This window comes from Melozone crissalis, unplaced genomic scaffold (genome assembly GCF_028551555.1).
Source record: "Melozone crissalis strain CALT ecotype California unplaced genomic scaffold, PUWL_Pcris_2 ptg000042l_1, whole genome shotgun sequence".
Taxonomy (NCBI): domain Eukaryota; kingdom Metazoa; phylum Chordata; class Aves; order Passeriformes; family Passerellidae; genus Melozone; species Melozone crissalis.
The window spans coordinates 57,815,963-57,843,136 of record NW_026535820.1 but is presented as its reverse complement, the minus strand read 5'-3'; the positions used below and the strand labels follow the sequence as shown (position 1 = coordinate 57,843,136).

Sequence of the window (27,174 nt, the reverse complement as noted above, 5' to 3'; positions counted from 1 at the left end):
AGCCATCAGAGCTGTTTCTAACTTCTGTAGAACAAACGTATTTATTGCGTTTACTTGTAAGAAATTGTCATCTCTTCAAATTCCTAACAGCACACACATGATGCAAAGTAAGAAGTGATGCTTATCCTTCTTGGAAACCTAAGCTGGTGAGGATATTCATTTTCTGGAAAGAGGTACTTGATCAGTGTGTGTGATGTATATCAGGTCTCAGATACTTCAAGCTGACCTTGCCAGCAACTCTAGTTTTTCTCCCACTCCACTTTGGAGCAGCATTGAACCTCATTGATGCTTAACTATCAAGGGAACCAAAATTTTTCCAAATGATGTCCATCTTTATAATGGCTGTTTCTTCTGAGAAGCAATTCATTCAGTCTGGAGAGGTGTGACAGTGACAGCCCCAGCGGTGCAGGGCTCTCATGGAGCTGTTATGGCACATGGAAATTCCCAACTTCAATGGTGCTTGTCTTTCCAGGTCAGCTTAGGCTGATCCTATCAGATGATCTTCCTGAATGCTGAAGAAAGCTAGCTGTGTGAAAAGCCTCCACCAAGAAAGCTGATCTTCTAATACGGAACATAATTACAAAGGCACAAGATGTATTGCACGACCAGCAATATCCACTGAAGTACTGCAGGTTTTCTAGTCATGTTTGCTTTACATATGCTTTAGACATCATGACAGGCTTACCCTTCAGAATTTTTTGGGTTTACTTTTCTTCTTTCAATCAGCAGTAAATGGTAAATGCTATCTACCATCAAGTGATAAATTAGGAGATAAATGTCTATTACAACTCACAAGCTTGAAATCTGCTTGATTTAAAATCTAAGGTACAGATTTTTGAAGTAGGTATTTTTACTGAAAACTTCATGCTTCTTTCCCAGAACAATTTACTCTCCAAATTGAAAAGCTTCCTGTACTGAATTTTTTGTCCACATTTGTCACCCAGCAGTTAGACAGTTTTGTACATGGGTAATGACCTCGAAGTGAAATTGAAAGGCTTTGCATGTGTTGGAAGATTAAGGCTGAAACCTTAGAAGCTGGGATGTGAACTCTCTAATCCTCAGCAGCATGCTACAAACACCTCCCTCTCCCTCAAATTATTTTCTTTCACCTTTTCCAGCTTACATCCCTATAAATAGCTCAGGAAAGGTTCTATCCATTTGGGCAGAAACTACCCAAAGAAATGGCACAGCAAATGACTGCAAACCAAGGAAAAACATTTCTCCAGTGGGCAAAAGAACACACCCAAGCTGTAAGAACAAGAGGAGCTGAGTGCTGTTACTTTTAAGAATGTGGCTAAAGCAAGATACAACCTGACCTATGTGACCAGTCCCTGCATGGGACAGATAGAAAACATGCACACACATACCTCAGACTTAGTTACCTTGCCAGAGTCCTGCACTCCCTGTTTTTGAAGAGAAATTAAGATACAATTAAGATACAAATTAAGACACAAGCACTCCACTGCTGGCAGTGGGTCCAGTGAGTCTGGCCAAGGAGAATGTTACATCCGTGTGGAATTCTGCTGGTCCCTCCATCAGCCAGCATGGAATTTACCCATAATGTGTTGGGTTATAATTGTGCTATGGACATGCACCCTCATAAATATCCTGCTTCTTCCAGAGGCAAGGGGATGGGAATTTGTCCTGGTTTAATGTCCTTGTATAATTCAACAACTTGAGCAGGTTAGACAGAGTATGCACCAGGGTAGATTTTGCCTTTAGGCCGGTACATAGCCCAGTTTAACTAAGTGTTTATAGGTGCAATTTTCCACAAAGGAAAAACAGCTGGGCAGAATCCATCTTGGTAGATTTAATGTATAAATAAGACACTCAGTAGAGAGTTTGGGGGGAGGAAAAAGCAAACATAATAATAAGCATTATTATAGATGTGCTTTTGTGGGTTTTAATCCCACTTTGTTCCTTTCTCAGCTTTCTGAATTTGCAGAAGTCAGTAAAAATCTTCATTTAGAGGTATTAGTTTTAAATGTAATTCTGGTTTTACTGTTACAGTGAAAAGCTTGGAGGTATGACTTTAACTTCTAGATTGTGTAGATTTATGGAAACAAGAACTTGGTGGCTTAGTTCAGTAAAAATGCAGGGTAGAAGGGGTTTGATTTGGGGTATCTATAGTAAAGAAGTTGCTGCAGAAGCTAGCCAAAGATCTGAACACCTCTCTGTTCCAGCTGTGCCAGCTGCCAGGCACACAGCACCATTCCTTTGCTGCAGGTCACTGCCCCGCACAGCTCACCTGAACTCGGTACAGTGTATTTCAAGAGCTCCAGTTTGGATAGTTTCAATTAACCGATGCCTTTATCTGAGATAGGTAAGAGCTGTAGAAACAGCCCTGCAGTGCCATTCCCAGCCCAGGGAAAGCACAGCTGAGAGGCCCGTGCATGGCAGTCCAACTCTCCAGCCAGCACTGTGGCTTTCATGGTACTTAAAATGCCACACATGTTTAGCTGTGATTTAGTTTTTGTCTATGGTTATAAGGAGTTCAGGGCAGTTAAATAATTGCTTCAACTTGAGACTGTTTCACTCATGAGGATGAAAGTATTTTCAGGACCATTATTTGTTACTAAAAAAATAAGGTATCCTATGTTACAATTTTCTGTTTATGCATGGAACCTTTAATATTTAAAACAGGCTTCTGTACACAGTCCCTAGCTATTGCAACGTTAAAGTACTTCAGGAGTATGAAATTAATACTAGTGGATTTCACAAATTCATAAGGTACTGCCTGCATGTACTGTATGTGGTTAAGTGATGTAAACAAAATCTGCTGCATTTCATTCATTTTCTTACATACAGTACTTGCAGAATTTTATATGTTAGAAGTGCCTTCTAATTCCTATATCCTGACAATGAGACTTTGTAACTGGTTTGAAACAAGTGTTAATTATGTAGGAAGCTATCAGTTTTTCCAGCATCTCTTATAGTTCTCTTTTTTTTTTTACATGCTTCAGAGGCTGTATTCATCTTCTACCACTCTTTTCCTTGGCAAAAGTGTGTCTATAAAGGGAATTAAGACTGCAGGAAAAAGTCTGAATTAAGCAATTATTTAGTTAATATTTTACAAGTTGAGTTCTTGACTTACAGTTTTCTGAAGGGCTGCTGACAATTGCCTGTCAAAGATTACAAGATGTAAAAAGCACCCTAACACTATTTAATTTCATATGTTTACACTTTAGTACTTTAATTTAATTTCTTGTCTTTTAAAGAGAAAAACACACAGCCCTAGTTTTAAGTGTGCCCAGAGGAACTAGAAATGCTACCCACACAGATTTTCAAATACTCCTGCCTTGTCTCCCCTGCCAGCAGCCAAGGACCCCCCAGCACTGGCATGAGCTGATTAAGGAACTCAGGCAAAACTGCTCACTGGGGGAAAGCCCCAGCCAGGGAACACATTTTATAAAATCCTTTTTGATCCCCCTGCCTCTATCAGGAGGGGCAGGCAGTCCCTTGCACATTAATCCCTGCCGTGGGGACACAGTTGCAGACATCTGGGACGGCAACCAAGAAACCTACTTCTTTGGCACAGAGTGCCCTTTGTCCTCCTGCACTGCCAGGATTGTGGGAAAATCAGAGCTCTTGCTTTTGGATTTTTTGGGGGAGTTTTGTTTTAGTTTGGGGTTTTTTTTAAGGTTCTTTGTCCAACAAGCCATGAGATCGTGTGCAGAGGCTGAGCATCTATTCATCTTAGATCGTGAAGTTTGTTGCTGTAGAAAACGAAGAGATTTTCACAGTACTAAAAAGGATATGTTGTCAACTTGTCCCGTTTCTTTCTCCAGAAAAATGATCAATTGTGTATGCAAAGCACAAAATAAAGTCCTGCATGCATTATACTAACTTATGGAATCAGCTTCTCAGCAGCAACAAAATGTGTCTGCAAATAGTGAGGAAAACAAACTTATCATGATATGGCCTACTGAGAAAACTGAGCTGCCATATAAACTTGTTGCTGTAATTCTCCTCTACCCTTTCATTTGCTCTCTGTGCCCCTTTGGTTTATTTATTTTATGGGTCTAAACATAGGATGCAAAATCTTTGTTGCAAAAACTGTGTAGTAGCACATGTGGCAAATTTTGGGCAAACACTTTACACCCAGTATGTATTTGGGGAATATTCTGTTCCAAAGCTAAATAATCTGGTAAATCCAAAGCCTTAAAAGGGTGATTGCCTCCTTTGTTTTGGTAGAGTTATTTTCCTGTGCTTCTCAAAGTGCAGCTGGCTGTCTTGCTCTTATATAAGACGAAACTGTATACTGGTTCTTCAGATGCAGTTTGGTTGGGCATCCTTTATCAAGTCTGGTTGTTTGGAAGTAGGTAAGTTAAGCTGTGCAGGCTTTCATATTGCTGATGTAAAATTCATTCTGATCTGATCTGTCTTCCCAACACCTTGTAGAGTCAACAAGAGCTGAACAGACAATTAAGAAAGCAACCAAAACAGAATTAATTTCTCTCTAAAAAAACTCATTGGGGTTTTTTGCTTGTAACTTTAGGACCTGCCTGTTTCAGAGGAAACTTTCTGTTATTCAAGCCAGAACCCATTCCCAAGGATTGTTTATTGCTTGAGAAAGTGATATATTCACTCAGGCTGTTAGAAGGAGGCAGAATTTTTATCTACTGCTTCATTTTTAACTGATTTCCTTTTTGTTTATTCCCTCACCATCATACATTCTTGTCATATCATCACTGTCAGGAATTATGCTCCAACTCAGCCCATCCTGTCTTTTTAAATCTGATTGTTAGGGCAAAGAAAAATGAGGTCAATAATTGCTACCATTTTCTTGGGAACTGCCAGGCTGCATCTGAGGTCTCCCTAGAGAAATCTTCTTTAATTACAAGTTAAGCTGATGTTCCCCTGTGTAGCAGGTAGAATTGAGCAGGATTACTTTTAAAAGGATTGCACTGATCTGCTTTGGTGACAGTTTCATTTTGAAATTCTGATAACAAGCAAGAGGGTGGATTATAAAGATACAGTTCTTGGGAGTGTACATGACTGACAGATGCTGCAAATTGGGCCACAGCAGCAACTCTTCCTTTTTACTCTTATTTTAGGGCCATATGAGATCTATTTTAAGAGCTGAAATTGGCTTGCATTATTTTAGTGATTACTTAGCATATTCACAAAGAAGAGAGCAAAAAAAGTTTGGGAATTGTAGAAGGGAAATCATGCAAGCAGTCATTCAAGAAAGGGGATTTTTCACTTGGAAACATTGTGACCCTCAGCCTTTGATAAGATTGAGAAATTAAAAATGTGTAAAGGGTGGAATGCATTCAAGCACTTCAATTATGAAAAGGTTTTGTAAAGTCAAGTAAATATTAATGCGTTCTTAAGTCATTTTTCTTCTAACCCATAAAATTTTAGCGCAGAAACCTTCCAAATGCTTTTTCCTTGTACTTAAAAAAAACCCAAACAAACCTTGAACAGCTGATTAAATTTGCAAAAGCAATTTATCTCACAATAACTGATCTGACAGTAGTGTGACTGGTAAAACAAACAAGTCTTGCCTCATTTTATGTAAGCAGTTAATATTTTCTATGACTCCTAGCAGGTTGCATAGTCCAGAAACAAGACTGATGTCTGAAATAGCTCACATACTTACAGTGTTTTCACTAAAATTCTTCTGCCTCTTAAGTGCTTTCTCACCTATGGTATTGATGGTGTTTTAAGCTGATTTGAATCCTGATGGAAACCATAAAACAGCTGTTCCTCCATCCTTATTCCCATGTGTAGGATGAGCAGGTGCAGCACTGAGAAGGACTATAAAACCAAGTGAAAAGAGACCTCTTATGAAACAAAATTTAAAATCCCAAAGCAGAAAGGAGCTAAATATTAGTGCCTTTTATCAGAAGTGAAAAGTCTGGAGTATGTTGGCTCCCCAGCTGAAAATGGTTCAAACTCTCATTTCCAATGTGAGTCATCAACCCACAACTGATCAGGCTTGAGAGAAAACTGTTCCTCCAGCATCTCCTGGTTGTAAAGGCCTGTCACACAGAGCTGAGGTGCCTGCAAAGTTCCTGCTTTTGGCAGCAATCCCCAAAGCCAGGCATTCAGTTTTTAGGAGTTTTACACCAAGTAAAGTGTTGCACAACTCACTTCTCAAATGTAACTGCACTAAAGTAATACGTGCTGGGCTTTGGGCTTTCATCATGCATTATTATAAATTTGTCAGTACGAGGCTGCTTCACTACAGCTGAAATCTGGCATTTTCTGGGAGCCATAAGAGCTCTCTTTGTGATACCTCAGTATCATGAGTTAAAACCTTTTGGAGGACTTGGAAACTTTTGGAGGAACAAGGAAAAAATAGAAAGCAGGGTATTTTTGTTAGGTAGGAAGAGAGAATGCAAACACAAATGCAAAGCTTTTACAGTTTGATCTTCATTTTGTATCACAATTTTATAGAAAGGTGAATGTTAGAAGATCCAAAAGTAAATGTAATTTTATTTCTTTCCTTGCATTGGGTTATTATCCATTGTGTTTTCCCTTATGTGTGAGATAATTTTACCAATCCCTAAAGCTGTTGTTTCAGTCAAGCAGCAACAGGGAGGGTTGTCTGTAGATTCACACCTGTAAAAAACAAGACAAGATTCAGCACTAAAGGTGGATATTGCAGTGTAGATGAGAGGGATTACAGCTGGTGTGGGGCACTGTGGTTACAGCCACAAGCAAGATGGCGTGCAGGCATGTTTTGGGAAAGAATAAGCATAGCATATCTCCTTGGGTCGCTCTGCCTTTCTGAGGTGACCAGCCAAAGCCTGGAGCTGGAGCTCAGAGACCTGGAGCAGAGCGTGCTTGCTGGTTTGGGGGCAAGGAGCAAGCTCAAAGGGATCTGCTTCCTCAGGGTGAGGAACACTTGTACCCACAACTTGTACTCACAGCTGCCATGTGGGCAGCAAGGCAAAGGCTCTGCCTTCAGTAGGACACTGTTTCTCTATGAGCTCTCTGACAATAATACTCAGAGAGCCATAAGATGCCTAAGGGTGTGTTACTAAGAGAGCTCTGTGCCTTGACTCATGTGGAGGCCACCCAAACTCACATTCCACAGAGGAAAGTGTGGCAATTTCTCAGCATTCAAGCTGCAAAGTCATCTGCTTCCCTTTCACCAGAAGGAGAGATAACACAGCAGCAGATACTGAAGGATGGGATTGGCTTTCTGCCACCAGCTGCTTTAGCAGAAAACGGGAATTAAGTCAGGGGAGGTCTGTGCCAAGTCCCTTCTGGCCTTGCTCTTTCCTGTGGTAGTTTCTATCTGCCTGTGGGAGCTGTTGGTTTGACTCTGCTGCTTCTCCACTCTGGGCATTGACAGGGGATGTTTTCTGGCTCCACTGTCCCTATTCCTAGTGCTCTGGTCTGGTTTGTCTGTGGAAACACCCACAAAAAGTACCATTGGCACAAATGGAACTGCAGAAAGGTGACATTATTCACCAGAGACATGGAATCTGCATGGAAACTTGGTTTAGGTGCATATTTGCCAAAAAATCAATTTTTAACTTCCCAAAGTGCAGAGGCGCATTATCAAGAGGAAAGATTTCTTCTTTGAGCAGCCTGGTCTGGGGGAAGGCCCCTGCCCATGGTTGGAGGGTTGGAACTAAATGATTTTTAAGGTCAAACTACTCTTCTACCTAACTTGAACTCATGTCTGACATCTTTTTATGACTTTTTTAACTGCTTGGGCTGGCAAATCCCCTTGATTTTTTGAAGGTAATCAGCTATTACCACCATCAAAGAATAGGGAAAAAGTGGAACTGAAATAATTCATCTCAGCATCTGGATTGGAGTCCCTGCTGTGACACATAATTAAGTTTTCCATAGGGAGACAAGAGCTGTAGTTGCAGAAAAATAAATTCCAGAGTTAACTGCTAGTCTGAGGCTCAGGGCAGATTTAGAATGCAAGCTGAAGGTCCACTGGCAGATTAAACAGAGAGCAGGTGTGAACATTTGTATCACAGGCACACCTGGCATGCTGGCTGCTGCCTCTATCCAGGTACTGCTTTCTCATCTTGGCTGTGTTTGTAAGGGGAAACACTTGTGTAGGTGAAAGATCTGTTTGAGTAGAGAGAACACAGAAGTAAAATTGAAGATGAAATTAAATTCAGTTTGCCGGTGTAAGGAGCATCTTACAGCATGCTCCTGGTAATTTAGGCAGTCAAATATTCTGCTTCAGGTTTGATGCAAATACCACTGCCAGCCTCCTGCTTCCCTTCAGGCACTGCTAAGCCCTGTGGTAAAATTTCTCTGGGCAGTAATAAGGAGAATCTGAAGTCATGCCACCCAGATAGCTCAAATGCCAGATAAAACCTCTGGCAATGTGTCTTTCCATGGTTACCAAACTTCACGTCCATTCATTTTTTATATCAGAAATAGCTAACCAGTCTTCTTGTTGAGGAACCCACTGAAAATTGCATTTTCTTTCAGGCAGTGCAACCTGAGCAGCTACTCAGGGAAAACCTGCAAGCCTGCCTTCCCTTTGCAGCTGCCTTCCCCTTATCTTTACATCCTCAGTAACACCATCATCAACTCAGCTCTCTCTTCAGTGACTAAATCAGCACAAGAGAGGGTGTTCAGCACTTCTGGCTGTAATCCCTGTTCCAACAGCTGTGCTCAATTCCTTCCAGAGAAAACCAACCTATTTGATGAATCAGTTCCCCCACCAATTTGCTTTGTCAGATAACAGGCAGGCCTGCAAGCTCCCAGCCTCACCTAGGCTGCCAACCTGCAGTCAGTCATTTCCAAATACATGCAAAAAATAACCCTCAACTGCAAAAAAAAAAAAAAAAAACTGTCACAAAAAGTGCTGAATTTGGTAATATCAACTGGGAAAACATCCAGACATTTGCACATATGCATGCAATCTTTATCAGTGGAATGAATAATATATTGCATAGTATAAAAAAAGTAATAGGAGTAAAATATGATCTGGTTGAAAGACACTGAAAATCTAAAAAATAATTTACTGACCACAGTAACAACATCTTTCTTTCTTGGAGTCCTTACAGTTTAATGTGAAAGCCTTTAGAAGAAAGAGGAAGAGAAACATACAAAGACTATTCATGTTTTATTTTCTGTGCTAAAGCTGGAATGGCGTTCCTTTTTTTTTTTCCATATTTTTCAGAGATTTTTGAATTATATTAAAATACATTACACAGCCTGCATTTCCAAAACAAAGATGCAGCTCTCTCTTTTCTTGGAATTGTAAAAGAATGACTATATTTTTAGACTGAGTAGTTCACACATAGTTCTTTTGTTAGTTATTCTATTTTCTGCAAAGTAGGAGCATTACCAAATGTTGTCCACATAGTATATGGGCTTCTTTCCAGACCCAGACCATCAGCAGGACTTCCCTCTCTTCCCTTGGCTTCAGTCACTTCTGTCACACTAAATTCCATGCCTTTGAAGGAGAGGTGGAAGGATTCAGGCAGTGAGATTGCTACAGCAGCAAAACCATTTCCCATGGATCCATCTCATGTTGGCAAAAGAGCCCTTTAGTCAGCCCAGGTTACCCCAGAGGGCTGTGCTGCTCCTGGGAGCTCTGGCAACACCACTCTGCTGGGTGAGGCTTTTATGGCTCAGCCCCTAATCCTGGTCAGCCACCCGAGGGGAGAGAATGTCCCAGAATGTGGGACACAGAAATCACCATGTCAGGCAAGGACTCAGTTTCTGTCTCTTCAAATGATTAGTCTAAAATGCCAATAAAGAAGATCTAAGATAAAGTCTCTTGTAGCTATTTTTTCCCTCCCTCCCAGTACATCCACGGGACATAGCAGCAGCCTCATGCCCCATCCAGTTGAGTTTCTCTCACGAGCTCACTCCAGCTTGTTCCTACTCTCAGTGAGATTATCTAGCAGTGAGACCAATATACTAAGCATAAATTACACAAAGCAGCAGTTTATTGCCAGCTCCTGGATGTCCTGCCTCCCAATTTCATTAAATATCTCCCTTCTTATAAGACACAATTCATAGAAACATCTGCCTCGCCTTTCTGCCTTCAGCTTCAACTTTCTCTGCAGTTCACATATAAATCCTTAAATAAATGCTTCCTTTGGGGATTTTTTAGTAAAAATTATATGTATCTGTTTCCTCTACAAATATAACACACAAATCATAGAAGGTAAAGATGACAAAACCCTAGAAGGTGTCTGAAGCAATGGAGAATTGTCTCTCACTGTACATCTTTGTCCAAGAGTAATTTTAAATGCTTAAAGCAATAAAAAGCTAAACAATTTAATCTATAAGCAGTTCTGAGTTGGACTCAACTTTGCTTAATTTCATCCTCTATTTCAGCCATTCTAGAGCCAACACTACCATTTACAAAATCTTCTTTGATATTTGTATATTTAAATATATGCATAGTAGCATCTAAGATCAGTTTCTTTAAAAATGCTACTAAATTTGGATTCATTCCAGTACTTCGCAGCCATGACTATGTACAGAGCAGAACTCTTCAGGGAATCAAAGAAAAATTGCCATTTAAATAATAAAATAAATCATGTATGTATTTTCAATCAGGGAACTTTAAAATATCACTGTTACTTCCAGGAGCTGTATCAGAGAGCAGAGTCTGGCACCCATTTCCACTTTTTCTTTGAAGTCTGAAATGAGATCTTGTTTTGTATACAGTATTCTAATTTCTATGTAGCTATGTAAGAAGAAGCAAATAATTATGACAGATTTTTGAGGCAGAGAATGACATTCAAGGCTTTTGAATTAAAAAAAAAAAGCAAACCAACAGTAATACAAAAGGTTTCCAGATAGCATAAGTAAGATTGAAAGTAGTTTATTCATCTGTAAGAAGTTTATTTCAGAGAGTTTTTTCATGTTTCTATTGGATCCAAATAGTTTGTTTATAAAACTATAGAAAGAGCAAGCCTAAATCACTTGAGGCAGTGCTTTCACTGATCAATAAATAATGCCTAATGGCAAAACATTGATATTTTGAGAAATCAAAGGTATTTTTGACAAATCAGAGTTATTTTGATTTCTGCACTGTTTAGATAACATTTACCTAATTTTTACATAGCTTATACTACTTTTGCTAAAAACACCTAGAAAACCAGTAGATATTGGTCTCTCAATATGTCTTACAAAGATATATAAATATATAACAAGAAGTGATATATTTTTTATATTACACACCCAGTGACTTTGAAATTGTGTTTGAGGTGCAATGGCATGAAAACTAATTCACTTATGTGCACTGTGCTATCTATTCACTTACCTACATTTCTGTGCAAAAATACTGAAATATCTCATTAGATAGATCTCTGTTGCTTTATCATCATTGACTTTATACTCCCTCCAGATCTTTCCATTTGGGTGATTTCATTTGCTCTGATAACCAACTGTCTTTTAAATAGGTTTGGGTAAATAGATCTTCCACAAATCTGTCCAAAATCCTGCCAAGGAATACACACTGCTAATACCCAGAGCAATGTCCTGTACAAAAAAATAAACAACATGAAAGACACATTGATCTTTAGCCTTGTAACCTAAATACCTTTGTTGATAAACGTTATTATTGTGATTTGCCAGAGAGAAGTGAGTTGTCTGAGCACATGGATTTTTGGTTTTATTTGCTTTTCTTTGGAAATGTGACAGATCGTGCTGAGCAAGACATTTGCATGTATCTGCCCAGAGGTACACACAGAGGTATTAAGGACATGTTCTAAAACCCAGAAATACAGTATAGTCTCTCGTAGCAGTGTTGACAGGAAGGTGTCAAGACTAGTCACATAAAATTACCTACCTTTTTTAAGAATTGCTTTTCCCAAACTATGACTAGCATTTTTAAGTATATAAACAAATATAATTTCTATAACAATCTTACAAATCTGCATCTTGTAAATTTCTATTTTTCTTTGTGTAAACTAAAATAAGCTGTACAATGCTGAAAGAGAGACAAAGGCTAAAATATTCTTTGTAAGAAGAATATTTGTTTCTCTGCTGCACCTCCTAGAAAAAGTTCTACTCTCAAATTACCAATGAAGGCAAACCAGGCACTGAATTTTTGTAGTGCTAATTAAGATAGATGGCAACAAGTTTGTCAGCTGGTACAAGTTCTCACTGTGTCATTTAAGCACACTCATGAGGAGGTAGGTTTAATTTCAGGCTGGCTCATCTACTCAGCATGCTGTCTGCCCATCCTAACCAGGTGTAAGAGGTTGCAGGTTGGATCAGTGAGGACAGTGACCTGTGTTGGGTGGGAGTGTTGATCTGCTGGAGGGTGGGAAGGCTCTGCAGAAGGATCTGGACAGTTTGGATCGATAGGTTGCGGCTGATGATGTGAGGCCCAGCAAGGCCCATGCAGCGTTACAGGCTTGGGGCAGGGCAGCTGGAAAGATGCTCTGTGGAAAATTATCTAGGCCAGTTGACAGTCAGTGGAAAGTGAGGTAGCAGTGTGCCCAGGTGGCCAGGAAGGCCAGTGACATCCTGGCCTGTATCAGCAATAGTCTGGCCACCAGGAGCAGGGCTGTGATCATCACCTCAATACAAGAATACTGAGGGGCTGGAGCAGGTCCAGAGAAGGGCAACAAAGCTGGGGAGGGGTCTGGAGCACAAGTCCTACAAGGAGTGGCTGAGGGAGCTGAGAGTGTTTAACCTGGAGAAAAGGAGGCTCAGGAGGGACCTTATCACTCTCTACAACTGTGTGCAAGGAGGCTGTGGCCAGGTGGAGGTTGGCCTCTTCTCCCAGGTGACAAATGAAAGGAAAGGATGAAATGGCCTCGAGTTGTGCCGAGTTGTGCCGGGGAGGTTTAGATGAGGTGTTACAAAAAATTTCTTCACTGAAGAGGTTGTTGAGCTCTGGAACAATCTGGCCAGAGAAGTCACAGATTTTATCACTGTCCCTGGAGGTATTTAAAAGATGTGTAGATGTGCACTCAGGAACATGCCAGTGGTGGAGTTGGCAGAGCTGGGTTTACAGTTGGACTTGATGCCCTAAAAGTCTTTTCCAACCTAAACAATTCTATGATTCTTTTCTTTTATTCTGCTCTTCCTTCTTAATATCCTACAATTCCTGTTCCTCCATCTAACTGTTAGAAGCATTCAGTACCTAATTTCCATTTCAATACAGCTGAGAATGGGTTTGTCTACAGTATTTTAATATAAAAGGAATATACATGGTGTTTTACTTTGTTCTGGACATGTAAGATTTGTTTATGTAATGTAAGCATGAAAGCAAATAGCTTTGTATGCTCATTCCTACAAGTCACTCAAATCCATTACAGTATTTTTTCCAAAGCAATCTGTTAAGTCTAACCACAAAACCATGAAGCAAAGGAGTAGGTCTGTTTCAAATTAATGCAGCAGGTGTGCACATCACAGACAAGCAGCAGTGTGGCATTTCCCAAAAGGGAGTATCATTGCCATGAAATAATAACAGAATTACTGTATAGCTCAAGGGGATAAAAATGGAAGCAGATTTTTGCACAGGTCCCACACCTAGAAATTGAGTCACCTCCTATGACAGAGGCCATTGTTAGGCTGCTAAGGTAATTGTCTGAAATTCAGAAAATGCCTTTTTTTATGGGCTGTAGCCAGGACACCTTCCAAAAAGCTAGTTTAATTTCCTCAGTGCTGTGAAGTATGAGAAACCTTTTTGTATCGTGAATCATCAGTTTCTTTTGAGGAAATATCTTTGTTTGGTTGGTTGTTATTTCTGTTTGTTTGGGGGTTTTTGTTTGTTTGTTTTGGTTTTTGTTTAGAAAAATATATACTTTTCATTTTGGGGTTTTTGTTGGGTTTTTCTCCAAGAAAACATCAATGCAGCAGCATCTTACCAAAAGAAAATTTTATAGCCCAAGGTGCTGAAAGAACCTCTCATTACCAATTGTTCACACAAAATCTGTCCACTTGGAACAGTCTGAGGACCAAAATCAAGGGCAGAAGAAACACAAGGAAGGGGCTTGGGAGTGCCAGGAGCTTGGGTTTTGCCCAGATCAAAACCCAGTCCTAGTAAAGGCATGGAAAGGTCAGGGCTGGAACTTCTAGAGTGCAAATATGGTTCTTCATAAGGCAAATCTGTGAATGGTGTCAGCAGTCCAGGCTGGTGTGAAGATATCTGGCATTCAAAGGTACCCAGAGCCCACAGCAGCTCCTGCCCTGCAGCGAGGTTCAGCACCTCTCTGGGTCCCCCTCCTCAGCCTGGCAGCATTTTCTCAGGGCTGAAATCAGTCCATCAAGCACAGTAGGATGCTGTTGGGAAGAAGAGAGGGAGAACCTGGCTGACCTCAGGCTGTGGCAGGGAATTGTTCAGGCACAGGCATGCAGGAAGCCGCTGCCCAGAGCTGCAGTCTGGGAAGAGATCACCACATCTAGTTGCAGAAAGGACTGTGTAGGTCATGGCTTAGCTCCCAACTCAGTCAAAAACAGACACAAACTTGCTAAACCTGCCAGTTTGGCAGCTTCATTGACCAAGACCTCAAAACATAATGTCTCCATAAAGTTACCTGCCTCTTCCTGACACCCTGCATGGCCTGAACTTCATCACTGGACCTCTAGGTTCTTCTGTAGGCTGGCTTTATAGGAACTTGGAACCTGGTTTAGAGATATCTCAGTTGGCTCACCGTCACTTCAATCACTTAAAGATTTCCTTTTTTAAGTGCAAAGCATTTAGATATTCAGTTGAGGAAACATAATAAAAACAAAGAAGCATCTTTATCAGAGTGAAAACTACACCCATCACAGATGGGTTTACTGTGATACTTGCTGATTTTCATAAACCTTAATTTCCCTTCCTAAAGAGTTCTGGTTTGGGCAGTTTCCAGGAATGAGACCTGTGCTGGTATCCAGACAACAATCTGCCCTAAATTAATTTTTAAAGAGGTTTGGGGTTTTTCAGTATACATGATGTTGTGTACTTTGGAAATACTTGCGCATGACAAACTTTTTACAAATTTATTGGAGTTTTTTTCAAATCATATTCTCTCTGTGACCCTGAGATAATGTCTTTTTCACATGGCCTTTTCCATGTTTTTTAGGAGACCCTGAAAGCTTTTGACCGGGAAGTAAATGCATTTGTGGACTATATGTTTGGACCTCGAGGTAAGCTCCTCCATTTACAGCCCTTTAAGGAAATATTTCTAGGTATTTCCACCCATAAAGCTTCTAATAAATTTGCTGGGTAACTTCTTATTGAAAAATTTAAACTAGGCAGCATTGCAGCATTGCAGTATTATCAGGAAGACACCATTATTGTAGCAAATAGATCAATAAAATGATTTGTGATTCCTTGGTTTTTGAGAATATCAGAGAAATTCAGTTTTTCATCCTAACGAATAAAGAGCCTGAAGTGCTGGATCTTTCTGAAAGTGTAAGGTCTGCTTTGGGACTGATTGTTGTTCATAATCCAATTTGTTTGGTCCAGCTAATTAATTAAATTGCCTAATTCAGAAGGATGTTTGGAGCAAAAGCAACCTGCAGGATCACATCCAAAATTTCAATAAACCAATTGGTTGGGTGAGAGTCATCTTTTGACTTCCTATTATTGCTTTTCTGGAACAGTTTGGACAAGAGTAATTGTAGGTTGGAGGTGCCTCATGCTCTGTTAGGATTGAAACAAGTAAGTAAAAAAGAAAGCAAACCTAAAATAGGACTGCAGCCAAGGATAAAGCACCAAAGTCAGGGCTAAGAGAGCCAAGCAAATACAAGAAGGGGATGAGACAGGAGCTTAGAAAGGACACAGCCTTCAGAGTAGGCCCCTGCAAGGCCACCTTGCTGTTGATAGGGCTGGGTTTAACTTCAGGAATTGCCTTGCAAACTTCTACCCATGGTAAAATCCAGAACTGCTGCTGTGGGGATGGATGCATGATTATGGATTGCCAATTTGTTGCACTAATGTTCTCCATGTCACGGAAACAGTTCTTGCTTAATTGGAAGTAAAAGGGAAAGATGTGTTCTTAAACACAAGAAATTCTAATTTTTCTTAGCTGGCTGGCTGGCTACAAAACCTTTTCCATCATGTCTACAGTAGATGTGAAGTTTGAAAGAAAGATTTCCAGTGAAGAAACACTGAATAGCTTGGGAACTGCAGAAGAAGTGATTAAAGCAGAATAGGTTTTATTAATGGCTGCAATAGTACATTTTAATATTAACAAAGAAATGTGATCAGAAGGACAAAAGCACTATTTTTGGTGTTTTATTTTGGTTTTGTTTTTTTCCAAATAAACATGATGTTCTCTTTTGTTCCTCTTTCCTTGTTGGTCCAGACAAATTGTCCAAAGGAGTAAGCCATAGTTGATCCAATTCTGAATAGCACAGAGACCCCTTTGGGATTTTAGAAAGCCTTTCAATTAAGCAAGTATTATTGGTATTGCTTGCCAAGTATATCACCATCCTTCTCCAGACATCAGTGCTGAAGATGGCTTTGTTTGTCCACGCCTCTGCCCTCTGATCTTTAATTTAACTGGTGGTATAATGACACAGTATCATACATTTCCTGAATAGCATATCTCCCTCCAGTGTGTTTATCCACATAAATAATTCACATAAATAATTCACAGTAGACTGCAATCAGTTTTAAATCAAATGACCCCACAGATGAATATCTAATGAATTTGAGAGCTTCCCCAAACATCTAAAACCACAAGCAATTCCTCTTCTTTCTCTCTACTGATTTTCATCCACAGTACACACTTCATTCTGCAGCAAGATGGATTAAAAGGATAGATAACAGCATTCTATTATTTTAAAAACCAATCCCTTATTTATTGTTTGTATTATAGGTAGTAACTCCTGAGATACTTGTGTCACTATGCAGGTCTTTGTCATCACTAACAGATGTGTCTGAGGGCACCAGAAGAGACAGAATGCCTCTGGGAACTGGAGCCTGGCCATCTCTGTCCCACTGGGAGCACCAGGTTAACACAAGCTGCAGTATTGCCCTACGGCAATGAGGGACAGAATATCTGAATTTGATTTATAAATATTGGCATATTTTGTACCTTCATTCACCGGTATCAGCTGGGCTTTGTAGATAACATAACCTCCTTGTTTGCTTTTGAGCTAGCAGAACAAGTCCTTTGGATTGGGGAACAGCAGCCATATACCTGCCCATTGATTTCATCTCTAAGTAAGGGGTGGTCTTACAATTTGATGTTGGTCCCTCTTGTTCTTATGCTCAAGGCAATTTGAGAATGAGCAAAATAGCAATTTTCTTCTGTAAGAGATAATTTTTCCAGGGTAACCCTTTATCATGGACATATTTTATGAAAAATCTTTTTGCTAGGATCTTTTTTCTTGAGAACCTGAGAGGCCTCAAAAACAAAATGTAAACAATAATTATCTGCTGCTGTGGAATGCAACAGGTGCATCTTTGATTGGTTTCATGTGGTTATTTTTAATTAATGGCCAATCACAGTCCAGCTGTCTCAGACTCTCTAGTTAGTCACAAGATTTTGTTATCATTCCATTCTTTGCTATTCTTTGCTAGCTTTCTGATGAAATCTTTTCTTCTATTTTTTAGTGTAATTTCAATATATAATTTTCTTTTAATATAATATATATCTCATCTCTTCTTTCGTCTTGGGACTCCTGTGAACACCACAACCCTTCATCTGTGGAGTATTGTTTGGTGTCATGCAAAATTAAGTAATACTGAATTGCAGGACCTAAATCTAGTTAACTAGTTGTTTGTTTTATCTGTGAAAGAAACAGAGGTGGTCAAGAAGAGATGTGTTTTGCTAAAGTTATGATAAAGTAAAAAGCACTTTTCCTTAATAGAGTCTGATCAGTAGCAAGGCACTGGGCAAACTCATCTACCCTCTGCACCTTAAATAGGAGTGAATCTACTCAGACACTGACTGCCCAAAGCTATACAGAAACTTGAATCAAAGTGTTTCTAAACCTCATTGATAAAGGCCTGATATGTAAAGAGCCTGGGAGGCCTGCCACTCATTTAAAGGGAGCCAGGATTTCACCCCAAGGGTTTGGCACATCATGGCCAGTGACCGTGAATGAGCTTATTCACGGAGCGATCGGAGCTTGCGGGCGCCTGCTCCTTCCCCTGCTGCAGTCCTGTGCTTTCCCACTGTGACTTTATTCACTGCTTTGGTCTCAATTTCAGATGCTGTGCGAGTTCAATGCTGTAAAAATAATCCTTTCTCCTATTGACAATGTAACTTTATAGCACTTGAACATGGAGATTTAACTGTCGGTTCAACAAAAATACTTTTCATCTCTCATTCTTCTGATAACTTCTTTTGAAATACATTCCCTTTCCTCCCCCTTCCTGACATATAAAAACCTCCCTCTGCTTGTCATTCAGGGATAAGTGGAAGTGGAAACAAAACAGTCACGTTCCTTGGCTGCCCTTTATAAACCACTTTCTGCCAGAAACTGTCTTACTCTTCAAGGTATTGAGGTCGTGGTGGGAAATATTCAGGAAGGGTACATGTTTAAACAATTTCTCTTGAAACTGGAATACAATAGAACTTAAAAATACTTGGCATGCTGACCTGAACGAGCACATGAGTTCTGCTTTTGTGTGGATCAGCCCACATGCTTGTGGCCACTCAGAGCAGAATGAAAAGTTTCTGAGGGCATACTGGGGCAGAATTTACTCTGTGTAGTTCAGTTTGTATTCCGAATGCTTCTGAATATTTTTTCCTTTTTGAGCACACTTGCAGTTTTGCTATCTACTGATGCCAATTTACCTTTGTGCATGTAATCTTTATGCACCAAGTGTTGCAATCCTCAGATGGGAGACCTTTACTTAGTTAGCAGTCTTGCTGACATGGCTGCTTTCTACATCATCATTTAGGGTAGCATTTAAATAAATTAAATCCTTATGCTCCTAAAACACACACTCCTAAGACATCAACACTCAAACACTCAACTTTTAGCTGTCCTGTGACTCCTGTGTCATGTTGAGAGCCTATAAGGGAGCAGAATCACTTCTAAAATATTCATTCCAATGCTTCACACGTGGCTTGTGAGATTTAGGAGATTGTTGGAAGTGTTTCCTTCTCACACTGACGTCATCCAAATAAGCACTGAGATCTGAAGACAGACAACAGGCGTTCTAGCTTGGTAATGCACAACAAAGCAAGGCTGCCATAAAAGGAAGGATTGTGCAGTTGTGACTGCTTTAATCCTACACCTCTCTGCTCCTAGAGGTTTTTGGGAGTCCAAAAAGGAGGGTCAAAAGCAGGAGAGCATTGGATTTCCATGGCAGTGGTGGCCTGGTTGAAAGTCTTTCCTGTAAAAGGGCTAACAAGCCTCTTGGAATCCAAATTCAACAGATGAATGTTACAGCCACTGCAAGGGAAGTGAGGGAGGAGGCAGAGGGAAAAGGTAATGAGAAAGAAAGCTGGTGTTCAAAGCCTGGCTCATATGCAGGTTACTTCAACATATGTAAAATTTCACTTAACATATACTTATATGGAAGTATTTCTGACGAAGGAATTGTTGGAAGTAGTAGAGTACAGCACAGCAAAATTCCAATCAATTACTAATTTTTTGGGCAGTTTTAATAGGTGCATCATCCATTGCCCAGTCTTTTCCAATTTCAACACAGGCATAAAAAAAGTAAAATGCTTTTTCATACACTGTGAATACCTTTTGTTTTACAATTTGTAACACAATCTTGGCCTTTGTAAAAAAAAATAATCTATGTACTTTAAAATGAAAATATTTTCTGAGAGCAAAAACATCTTTCTGTGAGACCTGCACAATGACTCCTCACTGACTTCTTTCTTCATGAGAATTTCTCCTTAAGTAAGTCATTTTAGAAAGACTTGCTCCATAAGTAATTCTAAAAGCCAGCCATGATGCCCCCTTGTTCTTTCCACAGGTAAATGGCTGAAGAATGTTGCTATGGAAAATTGACTCTAGATTTTTCTCCATTTTGGAAAAAGAAAAGAAATCACACCCCTTTCACTCATGACATCCAGTTGTTCATATGACAATAAAGTGGTGCCTCCAGCTTGGCATCTGGGATTAGGCTTTGCTCATATACACTGAACTATCTGATTACTGCCAATGGGATTACTTGTGTGAATAAGGCAAGCAGGATTTGACCTTAATATTTCATTTCAGGACCAGGCAATTGGGACAGAAACTGTGAGAAAGCGAGCCCTTGCCCAGCCAAAAATCTTTGATAAGCATCAAAGTAAACATTTGCCACTTGCTTTTCATATTTAATATTTTGGAAACATCTTCCCCTTGTATGAATGTTTCCTAGTCAATTCTATATACCTTCCTGTATGGCAAGTGCAGAATTAAAATAACACATGAGCTGGCAACATTACATGCATACTTTGGATTTAATAGTGTCTGCAAATTGTCTGTTGAGCAGATTAAGATAGGATTTAAATAAATATTAAGTGAAAACATTATTTTTTTAAAGCATATAAAAATGGGATTTCCCCTTTGGTTTTCACTTGACTATTAAAATGAGATGATTTAGGTGACCTTAAATTATTAGGGAATTCCATGCAGTTTTCAGCCCACATTCTCTGAGACTTAGCATGCAGTTTTGATAAGTTAAAACAAATGGATAGCTCTTGTGAGGAAACAATGGCTGATTCCATCTCACACTTTTAGCAGATTCTTTACATTATGTGTTCTGCCTTATTTTAGCAATACTTTACCATAGCTTTCTTAATTGCCTGCTCCTTGTATTTCTTTTTTTAGATACCAGGGTTAGAGGATGGTTCCTTTTGGACTCTTACCTTCCCACATTTTTCCTTACTGGAGCATATCTACTCTGCATATGGCTGGGCAACAAGTTCATGAAGAACAGGCCTCCTTTCTCTCTGAGACCTCACCTCATCGTGTACAACCTGGGCATCACGCTGCTCTCCTTCTACATGCTGATAGAGGTGAGTGCTCTGCCATGCAGCACGGCTGGGGGAGGTGACCAAGGCACAGTTTTTTAGCAGAAGTATCTTAGTGACAGCTGGTTCTGCTAGGAAAGTTTACATCAACAGCAAAATAATATTGAAAAGTTCCTTCTCATCTTAGATCTTGGCATGTTTTGGTTGTCCTTGCTGAGCTACAGACCACACCTGGGGACAGATCTTTGCTGCCAGGACCGTGTCCACAAACATAAATTCGAATCTGCAGCAGTCACTCTACTCAAACGTGCCTATACCTTGTCCTTCAGCACCTGTGAAAATGCCTTAGATTGGCTTTTATTTGTATGACTGACTGTGGAATGATTTTTCTAGGCCCATGCTTAAACATGAATAGATTCATAGATGAGAGCAAGTACTGATTTATTTATGGCATTGGCAATTTGCTGTTATTTTTCTGCTGTGTGGCTAAGAAGCTTTCCTCATACAGCCAGACAGTAAAAGACAGATGTTAAAAACTTAGCACTTCATCCAAAAGCAAGGGCTGTGGAGCTTGGAGGCTGAATATGGTCGCATAGATTATTTCCCAAGTACTTATCACAAAAGAACATGCTCATATAATTCAGGATCCATTTAGAATCAGAAGAGAGATTTGGATGCATCTGATGATTTTGCAACAGCAGAGGATTCAAACAGTGCCCCTCAGCAGACATGTGTGATTTTACTTCTGCAGAGGGAAACAAGTCAAAAATCACTATTTGGATATTATCAGCCTTTTGATAACTGTGATACTTTTAATATTAAGGTGTTAATATATATTACTTGAAGCCCCTAAAAACAACTAGAAGAAAAAACCCACAAAACCTTTTTTGTTAATTTGTTGTTTTTTGGGGTTTTTTTGCCAAAGGAGTGACCCTGCTTGTGCCTGACACTGCTCTGTTACCTGCACAGCCTCTCAGCATTTTTCTCAGTCACAGTTTCCACCTTATTCTGTTGGTTGGACAAGAAACTTTCCAGAAGCCAAACAGGACACCCTAAGACTTCAAGTTTTAAATTAATTTGAGCTAAACAGCAAGTGACTGGCCTGGTCAAATGGCTGAGGAGCAGTTCAAGTTTGTGCCTTTGTGCCTTGCAAAGGACTGACTGTGTTACACAGAGCTTTGTCCTGGTCAATGCTCCAGCTGGCTTCAGAGGCTGCTGTGGGTGCCTGGGAGTGCAGGATAAGGTTTGGAGCAAAGGAGAAACCAGCACAATTGCTGGAAGGTTTGATGATTCCACAGTGATTGTCCTCCAGAATATAAATTAGTACTTTGATGTTTAAATCCCCATTTTGCTGTAAGGTATGCAGATAACTGGCTGCAGTAGCAGGACTCAGCAAAAAGGATTAACTGAATAGAAAACAATACTGCTGCCCCCTTTCCCTTCCAGTCTGATTTGGCCTGCCACAAGTAAATAAATGGAAGAACAAAGACAATTTTAGCAGGTCACATTTGCATGAATTAAGCAAATTTCATTTTAGCCACCTTCGCATCCTGGTAGGAACTGTATTTATCCACCTCCTGTTCAGCTCCCTTCCTGCTCCATCCGTCCTGAGGCTAACTTTGCTGCAGACAGTTGCCGAGTTATGTTAGTCCTTAGATTATTCCCTTGAAACCTTGATTCTGAGGCTGGAGGCCGCTGATTTTCACCTCCCAGATGGCAGCTGGGCATGGCTGGCAGTGCCAGCTCACAGCTCCACATTCTGCAGATTTGGGAGCCCAGGGAACATGATGGCTGATCTGCACTGCCAGCTGCTCTAATGCAGATTTCTCTCTCAGCTTTGGACTGTCGGTTAGGCTGGTTTTACACTGTACAAAATATGCTTCCATTTTACTGGCTCTGTATTTTCTCTTAGTCTACTTCCCGGGCTCCCATCACAGCTTCTCCTGTGAAGGAGCAGAATGGAAGTTAATACTTGCAGTATTGTACTGCCTGAGGTAGCCTGCACATTCCTGCTGAAGAAAAACAGGCAAATGGGAGAGCAGAAATCATCTTCATTACCAAATAAAGTCATGGTGATTCAATATTTCAAAATGTCTCATTTCCAAAGCTTCTCTCTATGCCCCTTATTCTCTCAGTCTTTTGTGGACACTAAGCTCATTAAGGCAAGAGTTACCTATATTTAGCACATTCTGCACAGTGGTTCCTTATGTAAACACAGCTGATCCTTCCAGTGCCTGTGATCCGGGATCAATTCCTTGTTAGACACATCCACAACAATTGTTTTATTGCTCCATCCTCTCACTGCATCTAAATCCCTCTGGTCTCTGTACTGGGGAACAATCACAAAATAAGAAGCTCTACAATAGAGATAAAACACATTCCCCCCACTCACCTACACCTCACCAAAAGAAACCCCCATAACCAACAATCTTTCTTTGTTTTGTTTATAAGGTGCCACACAGCATTTCTTGCAATAGCTCCAGAATGTAGGGGTTGCTTGTTAGACATTCAAAAGAAAAAAAAAAAATCTCATTCACAAGAAAGGGTGTGTCTCCAAATACAGGCTCTCCCACATGGTGGATTTAATGAGAAACATGGTAAACCTGCTGGTGGGGGTACCTGTGCTTCAATTCCAGATCTCCTCACCCTCATCTCCTGACTAGTTATAGCTGGCACTTCATGACAGTTGAACTGTGCAACTTCAAGGCAAGAAGGCGAGGATTACAGCAAAGAGTCATAACAAAAGGGCTGTTTTTAAATCTCCAAGGGCAGATTCCTCTTTTGAGCCGGAGCTCCAGCACTGCACCGTGGGCATGAACTATCTGGGAGCCGATTTTATCTCTGAGCTTTGAGGTCAACCAATCCGCAAAGCACTTGGAGGAACAGCTCCAGGGCAGCTCTAAGATGTGCCATTAACATAAGGCCAGATACCCCTAGGATCCCCCAGGGACAAGGTCTAAAGATAAATGGCTCTGCCCTCATCCTAATGAGATATCTCAAAATTTTCGAGTCAACAAAGAGTTAGGTGCCCCTGAAGGCCTCCCAGAAGGGCAGCTTGTTGGACCTTTGGACCTGTGAGTTAGGCAGATAGATTTTCCTGAAGTTGTCAAAGGTGCTTGCCTTCCCCAGCTGAATATGGTGAAGTTGGCACTTGGGTTTGGAGCTCATTTTTTTTCAAGTACCTGAAGCCTAGACAAGGTCCTGTGCTTAAACTGGGCAGGCTGCAGGTGGGCTGCTGAGGAGGCAAAAGACAATTCCTTCCATCCTTGCTGCTACCAAAGAAAGCCACATCAGAAGTTTGTTATTGTTGTGTACTTTTCTGTACCAGTAAGTGCTCATAGACCCAGATTAACTCCGGTGATCCAACAATTTCTAGAACATTGTCAAATGCTGCATAAGGAAAAACAGCCAGCACCTTTTTACTTCAACAAAAATCAAAACGTTTAACAATTTCCCTTAAGATATATATGCCTTTTCTCTGCACAAATCTTTGCTTTAGATGCTAAAATTACCAACTAGGAGCAGTAAACCAGTTTACTGTGAAAAAACATCACATCTGTGCATATTTTAAAATTGTTTCACATGCTTACAAACCACACTTCAGGGGTGCAACCTGAGGCACCAGAAGCCAAACTGTCGCAAGTTCAGTGATAAATTAAAACTGGAAACAAAAGAGATTGCTGCTGATCTCTGAATTCTGAAATTACTCAGGTGAGGATACTCTCTCTCACTAATAGGAATAGACATAATCTCTGCCACAGTCCAAGGCTGCTTTCCCCAGCAGTATCACCTCTGCCCTATTTAAATCAAATCTCAGCTGGTCATCAAGGTCTCACCCAAGTCCTTCTGTTGATCAGGCACTGAGAAAACCAGGACACGCACCATTTGGGTGAGATTAAAAAGGAGATCTAGAGATATGTGTCATTAGCAGAGGGGTGGCGTGATGTCTCAAGCTGCCTGTATCCCCAGGTAGCTTCTCTGACTTATTACAAATCCATGGGATTTGTAAGCAAGCAACCACACCCCTGTGGGGAAGCAGGGCTTGCCTGTGAGGACCCCTTGTTTCAGAGCAAAGGGAAAAGAGCAGAACTCACAAGTATTGCCAGCCTAGTGCATTAACCTTTCTGGAGGAGCCAGGAAAAAAGTCTTCTACCTTGCAGGATTAAATAAAATAAAGAGCAGTAAGCCAAATGCAGTTTAGCTGTTTCTGGGAGCTGAAAATTCATCCCACATTAAGTCCAGTTTCTGAATTCTAGCCACAACTTGCATATTCACAGATGCCAAGGTGATGAGAGGATTCCCAGGGGTGCCAGAATGATCAGGGCCATCAGCCACCACTTTTAGCCCTGCACACTACAACTGAGGATATATCTCACATATTACTAGAAAGTATAATGCCTGAATTAGACATAATGGGAAAAAACAAAAGGAACAAATCAAAAATAGAAGGAGCACTAAAACTCTGTTTTATTCCATCATTATAATGACTCACATTAGAAGGATTTGCTTCCTATCTGTGCAAGTGTAGAAAAGATGGAGCTTGCGTAACACAAATTCTAAGTAAACCTTTAACAGTGCAGATGATGCAGAAAGGGGAAAAAGATCTTAATCAATTTGAACTGTTCTGGAATTTTACTGTAGAAATACAACTTCAACATAATCTTGCTTTTCGTATTTGTTTTGATTTTGTTTTGGGGTTTTGTGATAAATTATTGTTTACTCCTTCATTAAGTGTCCAGAAGTTAACAAATGTAAATTAAGTACAGAAATACGGAAAGATTCTAGATCCATCAATGTTGGTGCTTGAGGTGAAGGCTTCCTTTGAAGCAATTATTTAGTACTGAAAGACTATTTGTACCTTAGGGCAGAAAGAGAAAAAGAACAAAGTGAGAAACTAGAAGAGATCAGGTACACTTTTCTATCATTTGAAGAAAAGGAGAAGAGGGAAAAAGAAAAACCTAGAGAGCAAAAGGTCACCAAGAGTGCATTGTAAAGCACTCTGTGAAATGTAAGGGCAAGAGCAAACTGATCTTTTGATCAAGTAAGAACTTTGTGTGAATGGAGTTAAATTACCAGGTGTTCTTCTATCTTAATCAAATAATTTATTTGGAGAGCTGAATAGCTGACTCTGCTGTCCTTGCTTGCCGTTATTCCAGGTGGGCGCGTTGTCTTCACATCTCAGTTTTCATCCTCTGTGTTCTTCTTGTCTTTCATACTGACCTTTCTGAGCTCTGCATTTCAGTAGAACATTTAACCTGGTCATTGAAAAATGCAGTGCTCTGGATCTCTCGTGCACGTTCAAAAAGAATTCAGTAGAACCTTATGGGAAATCAAGAATAAAACTTCATATGATTAGGTTTTCCATATGTGCACAGCTTCTAATACCACCACTGATACCACAAAATATGATAGGGGAGATATTCAGAGCAGATGTAATCAAAGACTCATGGAAAATAAGCCTAGACAGGGTTTCTTTTAGCCTGTCCCACTATCCCAGACAACAGCAATACTCAAAGTAATTACTATTCCAAAGTAATTTTGAAGTCATTAGTTCACTAATCCTTCTATCAGGCTCCCATTTACTTAAGGAGTATTAAATAGAACTGGCTGGTAGTTTCTCAACAATATGGCTTTACATTTGAAAGAGTTTTTGTTGATAAAAAAATTCAAACAATTATCTCAACTTCACTTGGGAACAGGCTTGTATTTTTTGTCACCATGTTATGAACTCTCTGACCTAAAAACGGGAAGAAAGCATAGGACCATATATTTCTTCCATCTGGAATAACCAGCATCCTTTTAGCTACAATGGTCCAGGTGGAGGAGATATCCAACTTGGGGTCCAGCAGTACGTTCTGCAGGTCAGCATAGCAAACTCCAGTTGGTGATTACAGAATTAGCAGATCTTTTTGGGGGAGACACAATGCATGCAATTTTTTGACCTCTAACCAGACCCTAATGGAGAGCTGGAGACCCTCACCATGCAGTAGCCTAAAGCACACTTTTGACAGTTCTGTCCCCATGGAAAATATCTTGAATGCATCATAAAGAGAAATAACAAAATATTTCCCCCATGGCAAATCTTGTGGGGTGTTTCCTATTCAGCACCTGGGTTTGTTTGGCACAACACCACCACTAAGTTTTACATTCGGGGAAGCCATGGCACTAACCAAGTGGCACTCCCAGATCCCCTTCCACAGGGCTGCTCTCCAGCCCTTCCTCCCCCAGTTCATACTTAGAATTAAAAGGATTTTTTTTTATGAACCTATCCAACCATTCTAAATCCATCCATAAAAACATACAAAACCTAAAAGATTTAGCAACTCAAATTAAAGAAGACAATACGTCATAGTTAAATGATTTATTCAAAGAATGGAGCTTTACACCTTAGCTAAGGGAA

At 40.2% G+C, this 27,174-nt stretch overlaps 1 protein-coding gene across 1 annotated transcript in view; it reads left to right on the top strand.

The window, feature by feature from the left end:
• Positions 1-27,174, top strand: part of ELOVL2 (ELOVL fatty acid elongase 2) — a 50,041-nt gene that overhangs the window by 8,996 nt on the left and 13,871 nt on the right. Inside the window, exons 2-3 of the mRNA XM_054284692.1 lie at positions 14,979-15,042; positions 20,632-20,819. Coding sequence (XP_054140667.1) covers positions 14,979-15,042; positions 20,632-20,819 — 252 coding nt within the window. The remainder of the gene's footprint in view (positions 1-14,978; positions 15,043-20,631; positions 20,820-27,174) is intronic.